The 18291-nt window shown below is 36.0% G+C and overlaps 5 protein-coding genes across 5 annotated transcripts; 3 read left to right on the forward strand and 2 right to left on the reverse strand.

The window, feature by feature from the left end:
- Positions 1 to 519: 519 nt before the first annotated feature.
- Tsp_11911 (conserved hypothetical protein) lies at positions 520 to 1397 on the reverse strand. Its single transcript, XM_003372196.1, has 3 exons — positions 1260 to 1397; positions 981 to 1028; positions 520 to 645 (listed from the first exon to the last, which is right to left on the reverse strand). Exons 1-3 carry the CDS (start codon positions 1395 to 1397, stop codon positions 520 to 522), a joined length of 312 nt encoding a protein of 103 aa, XP_003372244.1.
- A 205-nt stretch (positions 1398 to 1602) lies between these two features.
- Positions 1603 to 2783, reverse strand: Tsp_11912 (hypothetical protein). Its single transcript, XM_003372197.1, has 4 exons — positions 2708 to 2783; positions 2180 to 2256; positions 1839 to 1973; positions 1603 to 1695 (listed from the first exon to the last, which is right to left on the reverse strand). Exons 1-4 carry the CDS (start codon positions 2781 to 2783, stop codon positions 1603 to 1605), a joined length of 381 nt encoding a protein of 126 aa, XP_003372245.1.
- A 3105-nt stretch (positions 2784 to 5888) lies between these two features.
- Positions 5889 to 6925, forward strand: Tsp_11913 (conserved hypothetical protein). Its single transcript, XM_003372198.1, has 4 exons — positions 5889 to 5989; positions 6150 to 6272; positions 6305 to 6455; positions 6560 to 6925. Exons 1-4 carry the CDS (start codon positions 5889 to 5891, stop codon positions 6923 to 6925), a joined length of 741 nt encoding a protein of 246 aa, XP_003372246.1.
- A 665-nt stretch (positions 6926 to 7590) lies between these two features.
- Positions 7591 to 8438, forward strand: Tsp_11914 (conserved hypothetical protein). Its single transcript, XM_003372199.1, has 4 exons — positions 7591 to 7631; positions 7673 to 7751; positions 7925 to 8083; positions 8106 to 8438. The coding sequence occupies exons 1-4, from the start codon at positions 7591 to 7593 to the stop codon at positions 8436 to 8438; spliced, it is 612 nt and encodes a 203-aa protein (XP_003372247.1).
- A 964-nt stretch (positions 8439 to 9402) lies between these two features.
- Positions 9403 to 16983, forward strand: Tsp_11915 (serine/threonine-protein kinase RIO3). Its single transcript, XM_003372200.1, has 14 exons — positions 9403 to 9602; positions 12587 to 12720; positions 13297 to 13409; positions 13473 to 13661; positions 13719 to 13905; positions 13962 to 14084; positions 14148 to 14332; positions 14390 to 14673; positions 15177 to 15567; positions 15628 to 15740; positions 15807 to 15975; positions 16079 to 16288; positions 16357 to 16447; positions 16517 to 16983. The coding sequence occupies exons 1-14, from the start codon at positions 9403 to 9405 to the stop codon at positions 16981 to 16983; spliced, it is 2856 nt and encodes a 951-aa protein (XP_003372248.1).
- Positions 16984 to 18291: the final 1308 nt, after the last annotated feature.

Below are 18291 nucleotides of genomic sequence, written 5' to 3' on the forward strand. Positions count from 1 at the left end.
GTGCAAGGTTGTTTTCGCTTGTGAGGTTCCACACCATAACAGCAGTGGTAACGACTTAGCCAAACTGAGAGGCTAAATAATCGCTACTGATGCTACGATGAAAAATAAAAGCGTTAGGGTGAACGGAAAGGAGACGTTGCGAACGGGAGATTAGCTTACGGCAGCACCGGTTCCTCGATTCCAGACACTTGCTCCAGACTTAACAACCGGTCCAGGCATGTCTGGAAGGGCAGAATTTCCGCTTTCATGCTAGCATAGTCCAACACAAAATTTCAGTAAACACGTAGTGCAAGAAGTAAATACTATAGTCACAATGTTTTTTAAAAAAAGATGCACCGGACAGTCCATTCACTTCTGTTAAGCTTGCATGCAAGAACACACTGATGATTTTAACTATTATACACTCAATCAAACGAATAAAAAATAAATACGGGATAACTGTTTAAAATAAAAATCAGTCAACGGTTCGCAATATTATTCCTTTGCAGCTTTTAGACAATTGCGTAGGATTAAAAAGCATCAGCGGGTTGTATGAATAGAAGCGGCAAGTATTCGTGGAAATTCGACATTCGCCGGAACGCACATATCGGTAATGTTGAATACCGACTGTATTTTGACATTCATTTTGCAAATTTCTGTTCTGTTCTGCAGCATGTTTAAACAACTTTAACAAGATGATTTTAAACACGCGCAAGATATCAATTTCAAACGTTAATGTGTCTTATTGAGAAGTTTAATTTGCAGAAATTAAATACTCTAATATAAATTCAACTTTTTTATGTGAATAAAAATTATATACTGCGATCACTAAAATTATGTATTCTTGATGTATTAATTGTTTAAAATTCTTTAATGATTGCAAAAGCATTACTGATAAGCCAAAAAACTTGTTATTCAAATTAAAAAAATATAGATGCTGAAACAGCAGAGATAAATAGACAACTCAGACATGCCTTACAAAGTAGTATCATTGGATCAACCAGTAAATTAGCAGTTTCTGCAGATAGAGCTGCCCAGTTTGCTCGAGTCTACAGACAGACTGTTTGCAAACTAATTTTTTTTGAAATACACATGTTGCACATTGTACAAATGTGGATATCATTTTTACTAAATGCATGACCCTTGTGAGCAATATCAAATCAGGGTGGATGCATTTCAAAGCAGAGGTACATAAAAAAATAAAAATTCAGTAGAATGGTTCTTTTTTTAGTTTTGAAAGCTTTTGATTTGAAGAAGCAGGTCACACAGGTGCAAGTCACTTGATCGCTGTGCCCAGTGAGCGCAGACCTCTTGCACTGATTAGAACTGCCGCCATACGGGGTCGGTGCCAACAATCGACCCACGGCCATTTCGCAGCTGCCGAGCTGGCCAGGACAATAGCCAACCATTCGGTCCATTTCCAAATAGATAGGCTTTGTCACTTTTCTAATTAACACGTGTAACTAAATGTTTGCTTTGTTAAGGGCTATTCTGACGAGTTAAGCGCACCGATTAGCTCACCGGGGGTCAGAAGGGTCTGGTGGCGAGATATTTTGACCCGACCTCAGCTACTTTTACTTCTACGTCCAGGCATCCCGCAGCTGCACTACTGTACTGATATTTTTATTTGATAGACATATCGTGACTGATAAAAGCATAAAATGTGCATAGCACTGGAAATGCTGGCCTTCGAGTAACGCTTCGCAAAATGGCACGCTACACAACAAATTCAATAAATTCAATTAGCACAAGTAAACGCCAGCGATTGACATGGAGTTTGATTACCGTTTTAGTCATGTGAAGTGTAGCAAGACTGGTGTTGATTTATTGAGAGTCGAAAAGCTTCCTCTATTTGTAACCAATAAGCTCCTCCCCAACTCATTAAGAACATTTTCATGCCTGTCGGATACAACCATATTGATCCGCCCTCTTAGCAAAAAGAAAAAGATGGTAAGAGCCGTTGCGCAACGACCCCAAAATTGACTCAGCCGTAGCTGTTACTTGTTTAAAAAGGCAACAGTTCATCTGAAGATATGCATCTTTCTTGAAACAACTTGAAACCATCTAGATAAAGTATTTTTGTTTGTTTCATCTGTTAAATTCATTAGGTCGCAAACTAATTCATCAAAATTTATTTCATCTAATTTAATACTTGCATTTTTAAAAGGATTAATTCCCCATTGAGCATCTCATTTGTAACCTGATACTGACATCCTATTTTGCGTTGTTTCAAAGTGCTATAAATACTAATTTCGCCACCGCTATTAAATTTGTTGTCTGAATTTATTTATTTAATGTAAAAATGCAAATTTATTTGTACTGCGAGTATATATTGTATATTGAAATAAATAAAACCAAGTAAAATACATTTGAAGGCATATGAAAACAGGCAAATGATATTGTATCGAACATTTCAATTTCCTATTAAATTTCACTATTGTAGTTTGATTATGTTTGAAAAAATAGAAAAGTTCGATGATACCCAGTTTTACAGCTTTGCAATTTTTTGTTCAGCTGTATATAGATTGTAAAATTTTCCATTCTGATTTTCATCTTGTTCCTTCATCATATGCTTGAATTGCTTTTTCAACTTGAACACAAATTTAAATAAGCGTGCAATTGGAGAGAAAAATTAAGGCATCGACGAACAATAGCAAGTGATTTTAGAAATGAAGCTTGACTACCTCTGAATGAAGCTGATCTAACAGATGAACCGCATATAACTAACTAGCTTGTCTGAAAAAACAATGGATTGATGGACAAAAAGTTCTTTTCAAAAAATAGACGACACCAAGGATTGCCATCTGACAGCAGGTTTGACAGAAAAAATAAATTTCCCTCGTGTGTTCTTTGTAGGCAATTATTTTTTCTTTTTTGCTCGCGCTTTGAAGAGCACTGTGATCGGCTGGTATGCGGTATTTGAAAACAAAAGCTTTCATTTTGCAGTTTATTATGTAAAATAAGTTAATAAATAAAAGCAGACAAACTTTCAATTCGATCACATCAAGTAAAAATTATCAGATATCGTATTATAATATGCAGAGCATATTTAATTTCTGCGGAATGTTGCATAATTGTATAAGCTGAGTTTTTCTGAAGTGCATTTGATAAACCGTCTGTATTCAAATCATGTACTATATTTAATTTGCTTTTATTCACACCCTTTGAATGGTTTTTTTTGCACCAACACATTATTCATTCAGTCAAAAATATATACAATGCAATTTAGATTTTACTTATATTTGTAATTATGAAATATTGTTCAACTGATGTGATTATTCTTATATTTATTTTTATTTCTATTGCTTCTTTGGATAGCTTATTAATTTTTAAAACTGATTTGACATAAAAAACTGTGATGCAAAATGAAAAAAATTAAAAATTATATTTTTTGCGTTGAGAAAAGCTTTTTCTGATCATTCACGAAAGATGATAACTTTTTCAAAAATAATATACGATAACCTTGATGATGATGATGACGGTGATCGATCATTGCATGAAGAAATAATAAGAGAAAAGAGAAGTAATGTTGCATAAAATGAACGATTGGCACCGCTGGTACTTTCTCTGTTTGAACTGTTCGACGAAAGGGGGAAAAGTTGGAGAAATTTGATATCTTTCACTTATTCAAACAATTTGCCATGTTCACACGAACAGTTACCATGAAAAACGGGTCGAACAAACAGAACTATTACTTCAGCTTTTTCAACTAACAAAAAAAAAAGAAAAAGTAAAAAGCAAATGCATACACACCCTTGAATTTCAGCTGCAACTTTTTTCCATTCATTTTCTTCACTAAGCAACAAACAAATTTCATTCTAACAATTGCAAATGACAAGAGAAAAAGCATTATCAACTATTTTGAATTGTTCAATTTATTCAAATGACATTTTTCATGTTGGTGAAAAATTTCTTTTTTCTTTTAATACTAAACTTTGAAATTTCAGTATATCATTGAAATATTTGAGATGTGAAATTTGTATCATTTAGACAAAAATATTTGGGAGGTTTTTCTTTTTAATTCATAAATTATTAATTATTATCATTATTATTCATTTGAAAAGCAATATGAATGGAATTGAAATTTTCATCTTGCTTCTGCTAACTGAAATGACTGGATAAAACCGGTGAGAAAGTTTGCCAACTGAATTCTCCTAGCCGGATGGTTTGTTTGTCAGGCGGGCATGGATTACAACCCTCTTTGGGCACTTGATCGATATAAAGAAATGCCGCTCAGTTTGGAACTTGAAACGGAACACTAATTAAGCCATGTAAATGCACGCACGCGATTTTCACCGACCATCATTTATTTTGGATAATAATAAGCGAGATCAATCGATAGCAAGGAGAAAATGAATGAGAGGTGAAGCTTGTTGAAGTGCAAAATGTGCACATGGGAACAGAGTTTAATTGCTCGTTACAAGAAACAGATAAGTATACCATCAATCTCTTTATCCAGTTTCATTTGACTAAAACTGCTTCATTCATCTCTTCCAGCACATTTCATATCGCCATTGTTTGTTTGTTCATAAATAATCAGTCTGGTAAATTTTTGTCAAAAATTACATCACCATCATATCGACCCCTTTTACTTTTGACAAACGAATAATTTATTCGCTAAATATTTATTTAAGCTGATTCAGCTAATTTTAACATAGCTGAGCAAATAAAATGCTTCATAGCTAATTTCATTTACTTTACAACTAACTTAATATTCTACTTTTTTTAAATTCTACATTCAAAGTTTTTCCAATAGTTTTTATGTGTTTGTTTCATTTTACAAATGTCAGCTAATTCAGTTAAGACTTAGCATATATATATATATGTATGTATGGCATGTGTTTATCATGTGTTATAGTTTCATTTTCTATTTTGCTCTTTTCACTAATGTAGCCTGCAAATTTTTCCCTGCCAAGGGGAGAGGGAGAGCATTTGGTCTACTTTTCCTGCCTCGGATGGTTTCATTACTATGATCTCGCATTTGCGCACAAGTTGAATGAAAGCGCTCGTTGACATTGCTTACGGCTATAAGTACCTTCATCAACACACACACACACACACGCGAAGCAGAGCAAAGTGCAAAAATTAAAAAAAAAGTAAGAAAATCAGACAACTGCTTGCACGTGATTTTCGCTGACAATTCAAACAGACACACGACGTCCACGTTGATATGTTGCTGTAACAAGCAACATTGTGCATTGTTAGCTTGCATTTTTTTTGAATTTTCCATCTGCTAACTGATAACAGTTGTCAGTTGAAATGTAAATTCATTGAAATATGAAACAAGAATAGTTCACCGTTCTTATTTCTTTTTTTCGAACACTGAAAATAATAATGAAATTTCAACCAGTTCAAATTTGAATTTTCTATGTAAACAAGGGTAAAATTCGCCATCTCAATTCAGTCTGTTGAACGGCTAAACGGAACTGCAAAATATGCATTTATCAATTATTTAAAGAAATTGCAAATTTTATTTGCTGGTGCATTTTTGAAAAGAATTTTCAAATTTTGATTTAATTCATTATTATTGATTTTATTATTGTACTGAGAATATATAAGAACAATAAAAATGCTTGCACTTAATTAAATAAATGTGTATACATGCTTGAAAAGTAATCAAGCTGTGTAATATATATTTTTTGTATTATTTTATTAAATTTGTTTCAAAAGATTTACCTGTAACATTAAGTATGTAGAATTTTTAACATAACACAATGCTTTTCAATTTATTTTATCGAGAAAAAAATCAGTAAACAAAATTACAAAAAAGCTTCACTGTTAGCTGAAGCGTTTCAAATAGCATGCGCGTATTATTTTGGTAAAACCGTGTTGTTTATTTTAATGATGGAAAATGCGAGCTCAGAAACTAGCTTTTCGAAGAAGCAGACATTCAAGCATGAAAATATTCTATGGATCCTGCTTATCACCATTTCTATTTCCTTCACCACTGTCATTTTGCTTATTGTCTATGTGTGCAAGATTTTCTCCAGAGGCAATTAGCTGAGCGAAAGTGAACCAGCCGTACAAAATAACACCGGCAAACAAGCATAAAGCATATGTGGAAATATGTATATTTGTATTTTTGTTATTGTTAATTTTTTTTTGTTTATTTTTTAAATTAATAATACAGCAGTGCAAATTTGTGTTGACGTATAGTTTGTTATTAGTAGCAAAAGTGAGCGTGAGAAAGAGACAGCTCATCGAACGTTGACGATGATTCATGTCCTAGCGCAACGCTCACTGGCTGATCATTGCTTTAAGCGCTTTGGTCGTTTGCAAGCATTGGTCAAACGGTTTTTAGTCAGTTTGTTGGCAAAAGAAATAGAATGTGCGCGATGAAGCGCATTCACTTCACTTTAGCCAGTTTCTACGGTTGGTTGTGTCTTTTGGGAGCTAACTGCTTTGACGACGTTGTCAAGTTTGCTTGTGAAAGGCGTGCTAATGAGAACCTTTTCGATCTAACATCGCCTGCACGAGTTCGGCTTTAATCAAATCACCGTCATTTGAAGTCGATTCTTCCGGTACCATCAACATTGTCATTCGTTGCTCCACTGAAATGTTAGCTTGCTCAGCGATCTAGATTGCCATTTCGGAAGTTGGTTGCAATTCTGGCGCCTGGTGTCGACCTTGTCCGAACGCCCCGGGAGGCCAATGGTCAGCCGGTGCTTTTCATCTGAGCGCCGTTGCAGACAGCGCTTGTCAGACTCATCAGACTCAGGTCAGAGGCGGTCCGTGTGATTGGTCAACGGTTGAGCCTCCACCTTCGCCTTCTGTTGTTGGTCCAGTTCGACCAAAGCTAGCCGGTCATCAGCTTGGCAAGCTAATTTGCGTCGGGGTCGGAGATCACAATCGTCGGCCCGCGTTGTTCTACTTCTCGAAACTTATACTGCCCCATGATGATGATGATGATCATATTCGGCGCCAGAAGCCGCTTTTTTTTTCATAGCGCGCCTTGTTTACATTCTTTTACTTGTAGCTTTCAACATCAAAATTTGCCTTGCTGTATATCTTATATTTTATATATATATTTTTTTTTCTTCTTTTTGCAGAAGAACATTTGACGAAGCAAAGTACTCGCTTCATTTTGTCATCAAATTTCAACCTATTCGATCGTTATCAATATGCGGATTTGCATATTTTTCTTTGCATTCGGTAAGTGTTAATTGACAGTAATTTTATTTCCGTTTTAAACATTTTCTGAACAGTATAATTTTGCATCAGTAGCCGTTGCGATGTGCATGCATGCATTCTTTCTTTCTGCTTTTCTTCCACTGCACACGTCATCGGGATGTTTGTGCAAACAAAACATTCTCTGTCTGCTTTCTCTCTCTCTGCTGTCTCTAAATTTGAGCTTAACACTTTTCAACGTGCATCCAAAACTCGTCCATTGTCAACGAATGGAAAAATTCACGTTGTCAAACTGTTGAATTGAAATGAAATTTGTTCTTTTCTTCAATACTAGCTTCGTTCAGTGTACTTTTTGACAATAGCTGGAGGCTAAGGAAATTTTCAAGCAAAAGCAACAAACAAGCTGGCTTATTTTTCCATTGTCAATCTGAGAAAAGGATCGTTGTTGAATTTGAGATGAAGAAATTGTTTTCTTCAAAACTGATGATTAATCATTTGTCTACAGACGAGAATGACAATGTCAAGTGATTGATCATTTATTATTTTAAAATAAGAAATTTGTCAGAAACTTGAGTGAAAATCCTCTTCTAAGAAAATGTATTCAGAAAAGTTCAATGAAAAGATTAAAAATTAGGTTGATTGGGGTTTTTCTTTTTTTCAATCTCCATTCAGCTTCTTGAATTATGACGATAAATTTGATGATCTGAAATAACAGTTCATTCATTCATTCATTCATTCATTTATTTTTCTTTCTTTCTTTTTTTTTGGCCATTCTCCCGGGAGTGGGCAAATTGTTGATGTCGAATGATTGAATGAGTCAGAAGCTCATCCACAGCCTGTTACAGGCCATCGGTCATTTGACGGTTTGAAAACAGACAGGACGGCGTCAATTATCAATCTGATGGAGATGAACCATGACTATGTTGACAAAAGTTGGACAGGTGGGAATGGGTTGAGCCGGTCAAGGGCCTGTCCTGTGTTTGTTCGTAACATATCAGACTAAACGGCGGCTTGATATTGACTCGAACTCTGCACTGTGGAAGTGGACAGCAGCAACTGTACGTACTGTGGTGCAGCTGTATTTATCAGGCCAATCTTGGTGGTCTTGTTTGAAGAACGAACGCCTGGGCAGACAGGACGTCGCGTTCGGACGTCGTTTGAGCTTCGATGTTGATCAACAAGCAAACTATTGTCCGTTAAGCCAATGTCCATTCACCGAAAATCCTACTCGATGGTCCGCGTGGAGCCCGGTCGATCGATGTTTGGACACGGGTCCGCTTTTCTTCTCAACAAGCGCGCCAATCAACCCATCTTATAGACGACCACGTTGACAATCACTCTTCATTAAATGGACGCCAAAAAGATATAAATTTTTGAATAATCACTCCCCGCCTTGTAATTGCTGATAGCAGCTGGCAGCATGGCGGGGTTCTTTGATTCAGTTTTCGTCTGAACGTTGAACGTCGTCAGGGAAAACGTTCCCCAAAACACTTCGCCTTTGTTTATCCGTTTATGTTTCATTTTTATAATACCATCAAGTCCAATAGGCCCAATCTAACCAAGTGTTTAAGCGAGCATAAACAAATTATTACATATCAATGTTTTTGCTTTAAATTGATTGAGAAGAAAAACACACAGCTAGCTGATATAGACTAAAAAAAGTCAAGTTGTATATTATTTTAATGTGAGGGTTATTTTTCAGTTTTTATGATAATTTACGTTTCTACATAATTGGCTAGTTTGAAATTTCTGTCAATATTTGCAAATGTCATAGGCAAGCAGTTTCAGTTCGGATTTATTTATGGAAGCTTACAGTTTTGGAAGAAATTCGAAATAAGATAAACACTTTTTGATGTTAGCAATTTTAAAAATACTTTTATAGTTTTATTAATTGAATCATGCAATTGGTTGCTGTTAAAGAGTTTGGAGTTTAATTTAGGAATCTTCTGTTCTGGATTAGAAAAGCAGGAATGAATTAATCGACCGTCTGGAACATTAATTCAGCTTGCACAATCAAATACAATAGTTATTGAATACGATGCGATAAAAACAGTGCATTTTTCTCTGAAATGAACATTGAAAAGTTGCAATTGAAATAATAGATGAAGTGAAATGATAACAGTGATCGATTTTGATTGCAAAATGTGTTTGTTAGTTGTTTTCGATTTTATTTTGTGTTACGAAAAAAATAGCAGTAAAAAAAGGTGAAATAAAATTTCACTTCGCTGTGAAAAAATTATCTGCAGTAAAGATTATTTTTCGATGATGAAAGTTTTCATTTCAGGCCTGGTGGCAATGGTACAGACGACGAAACAGCTAACGCAGTACGCCTGCGAAGGGGACATGCTGACGTTGTCTTGTCCCCCGATGCAGCTTATTCGAATTGTCCGCGCGAACTACGGACGTTTTTCGTTGAACGTTTGCAATGAAGATGGTCACGACTGGCCGAACACCCAGTGCATGGACCCGAACTCGACCGGTGTCCTTGCTGATCGGTAAGTCAGCTAATCTTCAGCATCCCGCGATTATGGAGTGGGGGCGTGTGAATTCGTTTTGTCGCCATACTTGTCGACGGTGACGGATTAGCATCACTTTTGGCAAATTCCAACTGTCTCTCAAGTTGGTTCCCTGCGGTGCTCGTTCGCGCTTGCCAAATTCAGCGTCTTCGTTGCGCGGTGTGCATCTGCTGCTAATTTGATCGGACAATAGCTTGACCAAATGTCATTGCAACTGTTCGGTCTTTTCAGTAGGCGGAGTAACCTGACCACAGTGTCACCGGTAGTAAACTGGTGCTTATTGGGGGTTGAAAAATTTTTGTCCACTTATTCAGCGAACAGATCATAAATTAGCGATTGCATATCCAAGGCCGATTATGGTGGACCTGGAGGCGCCGGTAAGTAACTGAAGCTTTCTTGTGCGCCGTTGACCGAAATTAGCACCGCTAATGCGCTTGTAAAGCTTGATTAAGCGACCGCCAATTGCTTGGCCAAGTTGGCGTCCCGTTGTCGACTGGCTGTGGCGCGTGCTAACACGTTTTGTCGCCCTTTCCGGGTCTGCGGTTCCATTTGCCTTTTCAGGGCACAAATCGATCGACCCGGGCGTTAACTAATTGTTCCGTAAACCGGCTGGCGATGAAATCAATTTTCCCAAATTAAGCTACCTTCCAACTAGCGCGAGTTGCTTTGTAATTAGATTCCACGTGCTATGTTTTCCAATGTGAGATCTGATTAGGCGCTTTTGTTTATGAAGAACGTCTACTTTTTGCCTCTGTTCGGTCGGTATCTCAGTTCAAGAACACTTCTTCTATTGGAATTAATGTACATTTGTCATTGCGACGATTTTTAATTTGTTGACCATGAAGCGGCACCCCTGCCGTGTTGAAGACAATTTTCTGTTTCCGAAACTAATCGTTCTGTCATACCATCAGCTTGAATGACCAGATGCCAAATAAAATTGTTTTTAATTTACAACAATCGATCCAAGCCAAGGTGACCATTGGTTCCGCTATGACTGGCGGCCTTTTCATCCATGAATTTTAAATGGACGCGCATTAATGAACGTCGCGACCCAACGTATACAGGGTCAAAAATATACGCTAACTGAGGAAGGTCAAGTTGTTTTTCTATTGTATTCTTCGTTCAAGAAACTTGGCAATAAATCTGGATCCCATGTGCTTCACAAACGCTATTGAACAGTAACGACCTCGTAAAAATCGGCGAAAATCTCTCACCTTTGCTTTTGTTATAAGATCAAATTCGGTCGGCCAATTCAATTCCATTTTTATTCTTTGTTTCTTGGTCAATTTGAATTGAATCCAAATGTTAGCGGTAACTAAGATGACAAAAGAAAAACAATTACCCACTTCAAGAGGAATATTTTGTCATTGAAATTTTATCTACTTTAAAATAAATTTCATGCTGTCGATGGCATTTGGAAACAATAAAATAAAATGGTGGAGCAGTGCCCCTGAAGACTTTGGATGGGAGATAATATTGCTGCCATTTGTCGAATAATATTATTTTGGAAACTTTCTGGAATGAAAATAAATCAAAGCAAAAAGTAAAACTTGCAGATGCAATTCGATGGATGTGAACGCTTTGTTGTCAATCAAATTCAGTCTCTTTTAGATATATGCGTTGTATAAAATGCACGAAAATGGCATACGATTTTGATATTGAAAATAAAATTGGGAATGACCATGACAATGAACACAACTTTTGTGCATTGATCAACGTTTATTGCACAATGAAATGGATCAAAAAAAGAGTCCATTCAGTCGATTATTCTGATCATTCCTATTCATTCATCTCTGGCCAATACTTCAATCTTAACTGTGCAAATGTTTACTGCATGCTAACTTTGCACCGCCGTTTTGGCAACAATGACTGTTAACTTTTCTGAATGAACACTGGAGTTCCTCCAGTAAATACGATGCGCTTGAAAATTTATAGGGATATATATATATATTCGATATTTGCCTTTAGGAAAATTTTCAAAAATGAGTTAGTTAATGTTAACTTTTATGAAAAACTTTTCATTTGCAGACGTGTGAAAAGGGGGTTTTGTTTGCAGTTTTATGAAAGTGATATATATAACTAACTGTAAGGGTTGTAATCAATGCTGAAGCGGAAACTGTTCTGATTTCTCTAAAGCAGTTGCAGTTGTAAATTGAAATAATATTAAATTATTATGCAAAGAGTGATTTCAGGTCGAATTTTATTTCATTAACAGTGCTGCTGGTGCGCTAGTGGAAAAAGTATACTGGAAAAAATTCTTCCCTCAACTCTCTCTCTGCTCCTTTTTGTGTGCTTGCCAGCTTTTCATTTCTTGTTTTGCACTTTGCTTTCAATCAGCTAGCTCTTCTTATTGTTTGTGTTGGTTGTCTTGATTTTGATTCTGGTTTTCACGAGTGTCATTTTTGTGTAATTTTGAGGATTGCATGTTACTGACTGTTTGTCAAAGTGCATCGCTTTCATTTCGCATTTTCTCAGTTGAAAATGCACATGCTAGAGGGTCACCTTAGAAAGCATTTAGGGAAGTCATCATTTCCTGCAGCGATGCTTGAAGTGATTTCTGTTTTTGTTTACATTACTTTTGCCAATTCAAATTGTGAAGCAAAGCTTGAATAGAATCACCGTTACTATCTATAACTGCAAGTATCATTCAACAGCAAGCTTGACTGAATTTACTTGAATTGTTTCTTTTCGAAACGCTTTCAATTTTATATGAGTTGTTATTTTTTAATAGATAGAAAGTAAATGAGCCATACTTTATGCAACTGGATCATTATTCGTGACAACTGTAAAATAGAATAGCATTGTGACAAATGTAGCTGTTTAACACGCAAGAGCAATTTTGAGACAAGTGAAAAGCACTGTCTGTCTTGTGCAACTGAGAAATTAGATTTACCTTTGTTTGCCTCCTGTAGTTCATTTGGTCATGTAAAAATTCTATCCAGCTAATTGATTGGTATTTTTAGTTGCAATGAAAAAAGAAACTGCTCTGTATCGGCAAATGGCCGTATCTTCAAGGACAGGTGCCCTGACACCAGCAAATATTTGGAAGTAATATATGAATGCTCGCCTGAGGCAGATTCTGAGATGACACATGAAGGTAATATTTATTGCAATAATACTTATTTGCTCGCAAAATTGCATCATTCATCCGATCACGCGAGCAGTTAATTAATTAATTAATTAATTGATAACTTTCATGTTTATTACACTTTTAAATTTTAAATGATACATCTGGTAAATTTCAAATAATATTTTAATAACAATTTAACAAATGAAGTATGAATTTATTTATTTAATAATTTTTTGAAGAAAAGATAAATTTTATCATTTATTATTTTAACTGTTTTTATTAATTCAAACGTTTTTGTAGCAGAACTTCTGAAAACAACAGAAATCATCGATGAACAAAAAAAATTCAAGCCGCTGCTGCCTACAGCAATTCCAAAACCATGGCCAGATTTTGTAGACGATAATACTATTCTGACGGAAGCAGACCAATCGATAAATTTGGAGCGCCGATTTTGCACCACTTTTAGAGATCGTGGTATTGAATGGCCGAAAACTCTGGCAGGCAATTTTGTGCGCGTGCCATGTCCAAGCAACATGGAAGGTAGTTGTGTTTCTGTTGCACTGGGAAAATCAGGGGGAAATAAATAAGTTGCTCATTTTGCAGAATATGCTGAAATGCGGTGTGATCTTAACGGCTTTTGGGTATTTAGCAAAGCTGATTTGAGTAAATGTACTTCATCTTGGACAAAGCCAATCAAGCTGGCACTCACTGATTTAGTATGTTCTTTTGGTCTATTCATATTGTGATTTTTTATTTTAATTAATCTCCTATGCATATAGACCAGAGCTAATGAATCTTTTATGGAAGTACAACGGGCCTTAAGACGAGGCACTCGGCATCACGATTTGTTTGGAGGTGATTTAATTGAAGTTGGAACGTTTCTTACCGGTATGGTGGAAGGTGCATCGAAGCTGTATAGAAAAAATCCACTGCATCAGCAACGCCGCATTTATACGGACTTAGTTAAAGTATGAATGTTTTCATATGCTTATTGCAATTTTTTTTATTTAGTTTTTCTCTTTTAGACTGTTGTTGACACTGTCAGTAACGTTTTACAAAATGGGCAAACAGCTGCTTGGAATGATTTAAATGAACGAAAGTGCAAGCAAGTCAGCAATAAACTGATCGAAGGTGTAGAAAAAAGCGCCATGTTGCTTGCTACTACAATGAGTCCCAGATCAGGCATCGAAGCAATCTCTTCACCCCATATTAGTAATAATTGGTCTTGGTTTTGCCTTTTAATCCTGTATTTATATTTTCAATTTTAGTGATCGAAATTAGCATTGTGTCTGTGCAAAATTACATTCAATTTCCATCGCGAAGTTTATACGATCCCAAGACAGACAGTGTTCAATTGCCTCGCTCAGCACTCCAGGGACGCGCTGATGATGGTTGGAGAGCAGTGTTTTTTCTATTAAGGTGGATTTCATGATTCATTCACTGATCTATTTCAGATTGGTCCAAAGTTATATTTGTAACTTACGATGCTATTGGTAAACGCATGAAACCTGATGCCAGACTTGATCGACCAGAAATTCAGCGTGTCGTAGCTTCTAAAGTTGTTTCAACTGTGGTAAACATGGATACAGCAATTCGTGGCCTTCGAGAGCCTGTTATTATAACTTTTTGGGTTCCAAATGTATGTCTGCCGAAATCAAATCGAAATCGAATTATTGTTGATACCCCTGTTTTTTAGCAAGAAAACATGTCCAATCCTTCCTGTGTTTTTTGGGATAAAAGTGTTATTATGAACGGTGTCATTGGTGAATGGTCAACGCAAGGTTGCAGTTTGTTGCATCACAACAAGTCGCACATTGTTTGTCGTTGCAATCATTTGACATCTTTTGCGGTCTTAATGGATGTTCACGGAGTGGACGTTCCTGCTGAAGATTTGGCCACATTGAGTATTATCACGTACATTGGCTGTGCCGTATCGGTTATTTGCTTATTTGCAACGCTGATTTCGTTTTTCATGTTCAGGTAAGCACTTCTTATAGTTGTTCGTTATAGCAACATTTTTACAGTTTGATAAATGGCTTTCAAATTAATTTTTCTGAAATGAGCAGTACTGGGAGGAAAACATTAGCATAAATTGATTTATTCGACTTCTCTATTTAACGCTAAAAGATAACGATTTTTATTTCACGGATTTATTATCACACTTTAACAACGATACTTTTTATCCACGTAATAACTAGTATTTATTTGCATTTTTTGTATACCAGTTATTTTTTTGTTGATAATGGATAGATAGTGCTTAGCTGATGTCTGATCTCGATGCCTGATTATGATATCAGCCTAACGATTATGTCCATTTTTTAAACATGATTTGTTTTAAAATATTTTCATAATTTATGTGCGTATTCTAAAAAATATTAACAGACGCCAAATGAAAGTTTAATGAGGCTGCATTTTTACAAAAGCAAAAATGCAAAAGAAACATTGCATATATTAAAAGTTTGCTCTTTTTCACTTTATTACAGATCATTACAATGCGAACGAATTACCATTCACAAAAATCTTTGCCTTTGCCTTTTGATAGCAGAGGTAGTGTTCTTGTTTGGCATTCGCCAAACAAGTAATCCTTTGACTTGTGGAATAATCGCCGTCGTGCTGCATTTCTTTTTCTTGGCTGCATTTGCATGGATGCTACTCGAAGGTTTCCAACTGTACTCTTTGCTAGTGGATGTTTTTCAGCCTGAAAGAAATCGTGGAAAATTTTACTATGCATTTGCATATGGACTGCCACTGGTTATAGTAGCGGTCTCACTGGGGGTTGACTATAGCAAATACGGAACTGAAGAATACTGTTGGCTTAGCACTGAAGAATATTTCATTCTGAGCTTTGTTGGCCCTGTTGCTTTTGTTCTCTGTGTATGTCCATTGCATAAATAAATGTGTATTGTATAATTTTCAAAAAAGTGCTTATTTTAGATGAATTTTGTTTTTCTTTTGGTCTCCATACTGATTGTCTTTCGACATTCGCCTTATTCAAAATCACAATCTCCTCGTCACGGTCAGACAATGGCAGTCAATACGCGATTCAAGTAAAGTGTTAAAAGTTTATACTTGAAACTTGGAATGTTTATTTTATCTATCAGTTGCATTTTAAGGATGTGGTTGAAAGGATCTGTTATGCTTGTCATCTTGCTTGGACTCACTTGGTCACTGGGATTCTTATTTGTCAATCATTCGACATTGTTCATTGCATACGCATTTACAGTGCTGAACTCACTCCAGGGTGTTTTCATCTTTGTTTTCCAAGTTTTGATGCATAAAAAAGTAAATTGTTTTATCATTTTACCCACTGCTAACACTGGCATTAGACGTTAGGCATCCACAAATCATGAAATTAATTATACTGTGCTATAATTGTATTATTTAGGTACGCAAAGAATGGAATAACTGGGCACGAAAACATTTTCTTTCCAAAAGATGGTCTGCCACGCGTCGTGATTATGGTTACAATCCGGTGGGATCGGTCAATACTTCCAAAATGATAAAGGCTTACGTTGATATTTATCCCCGTTCAACTGGTTTTCTAACTACTGCACCAAATATGTATAGTCAGAATACCAGTCGCAGTCCGGTGCTGGTAAAATATTCATTCCTGTTGCTTCTCTTATCTGTGCTACTTTTTATTCAATGTTGATTTGATTTCAGTACAGTTCACGACATCTGACATCGGAGAGTCACTTGGAATATGCGTCAGCTATAGCTCCGGATTTAATCGTACCTGCCGAAAGTAGTTCAGGTGATTATCGTATTTTTTGATGAAGATGGTAAATTTATTATCAGTACATCAATTTATTTTTTTTTTCAGGAAAATGCCACTATGCAGTCTACACTCCTAAGTACGCAATGGGAACAACTTATCTGCCCAGTCATTCCAGGTTGACTACACAAGAACCATCGCACAAACCTCCTCCTCGATTTCCACCTCCGATACCTCCCGTTGAGTATTGTTCCAATTCAATATGCACCGACAACACTTATCTGTGCACATTTGGAATTCCACGACGAAGAGAAGAGTTGGACTCTGGCTACGGTGAAAGCGACGCCACAGTATCCAAGCAGATCAGCTCAAAATCGCAGACGGGTGAGGGAGATCGCCCAGTAAGTCCGGTTGATTCACCTTGCATGGCCTGTTCATCGAAAAGTGCGTCAGAATGGAGTTATGAAATTCCTATCAGCTCCCCTCAACGAACATCATTTCCCGGTTGTCAGTGCAGTGGAATGGCTACGCCTTACCAAACGACCGCAATTAGTGCGATATTGAAAAAGCCGTAACTGGCGTTTCTTTTACGTCCACTTAACTTTTTTCTATTCTTTTGGAAATGTATTAACACTTTTTGGCCTTATTTTTTTCCAGCTTTAACATTTTCTGAAGGGTCTATTTTTCCTAAATGTTAAAGCTCTTTTTTTTAATTAAAACTGACAATCATATCATTATATCTTTTTGCAACAGTGAATATTTTTATATAGTTCTTATGTAATAAAATTTGTTCATTCATATTTGAAGATTTCAAATTGCGGTACGTATTCGAAACATTTGTACCAATGAAATAAAAAATACTGTAACTGATCAAAACAGAATAATTTGAACCAATGAAAAGTTTGATGAGAGAACCAATATTATGGCGCCACAAGTATGCAATGAGAACCTAGGCCATTATCATCCAATGGGAAAACGACTTCTAACAACCAATTGGAAAATGGAAGCAAAAATTCCCCCCGTTTGGACCATCCCATATCAATTGATGATCGCTGAATGCTTGAATTCAAAAGATTAATAATAAAAGTCGACATTGCGTTTACTTGTTTGACTTTATTCGGCTTTTGATAAACAAACAACCAGAACGCTCTAAAATAAATAACACGGCAAATTGCTTCCACTGACTGAATGAATATGCAAATTTCCGGTTTGACTTGCTGCTAACAAAGAGTTAATAAAGAAGATTTACTTTAGCACCGAGGTTATTTATATTTCATCACTTTATTCACTCTGTACAGCCAACCAAGGTAATGGCAATTTTTCGAGAAAATTGCAATAATTAAAGCTATTTCATTGTAACTTTGGCACGAATGTTTTTTACCTTTAGCGGGTAAAAACCTTTAACATTGTAAAGCATGTTTGTTTTTATTTGAAATTCATTTCAGTTATTATTTCTTTTGAAATGTGTAATGGTTTATGAGTGAAGTTTAAATAAATTGTTCACCTGATCCAGTCAGTAGTGAATGAATATCACAGAACTGTAAAATTATAATTTTCGAAGTTGATTCAGCTGTATAACTTCACTTGATTAAAACTAATCCTCGTCAAATTAAAGAATCATATGATCTGATGTTTTATTTTTATGTTTTACTTATACTTTATGCAGATTTTCTCGTATTACATAATTATATCTTTAGGTGATTGATTTACGTAAAACGAAATGTGTTAATCAAACTACTATTAACATGCATGGCGGCTATGTCGACATCATACCAGTATTCAGCGACTTTGCTTGTTTTCAGGTAAGCCATATTTTATTCCAATTTTTGTTGCATGGGTTCCACTGTTTTTTAAATAACCAATCGCGATATGTGTTATTTCGT

The sequence above is a fragment of the Trichinella spiralis genome, assembly GCF_000181795.1.
Source record: "Trichinella spiralis strain ISS 195 chromosome Unknown Scfld9, whole genome shotgun sequence".
NCBI lineage: Eukaryota > Metazoa > Nematoda > Enoplea > Trichinellida > Trichinellidae > Trichinella > Trichinella spiralis.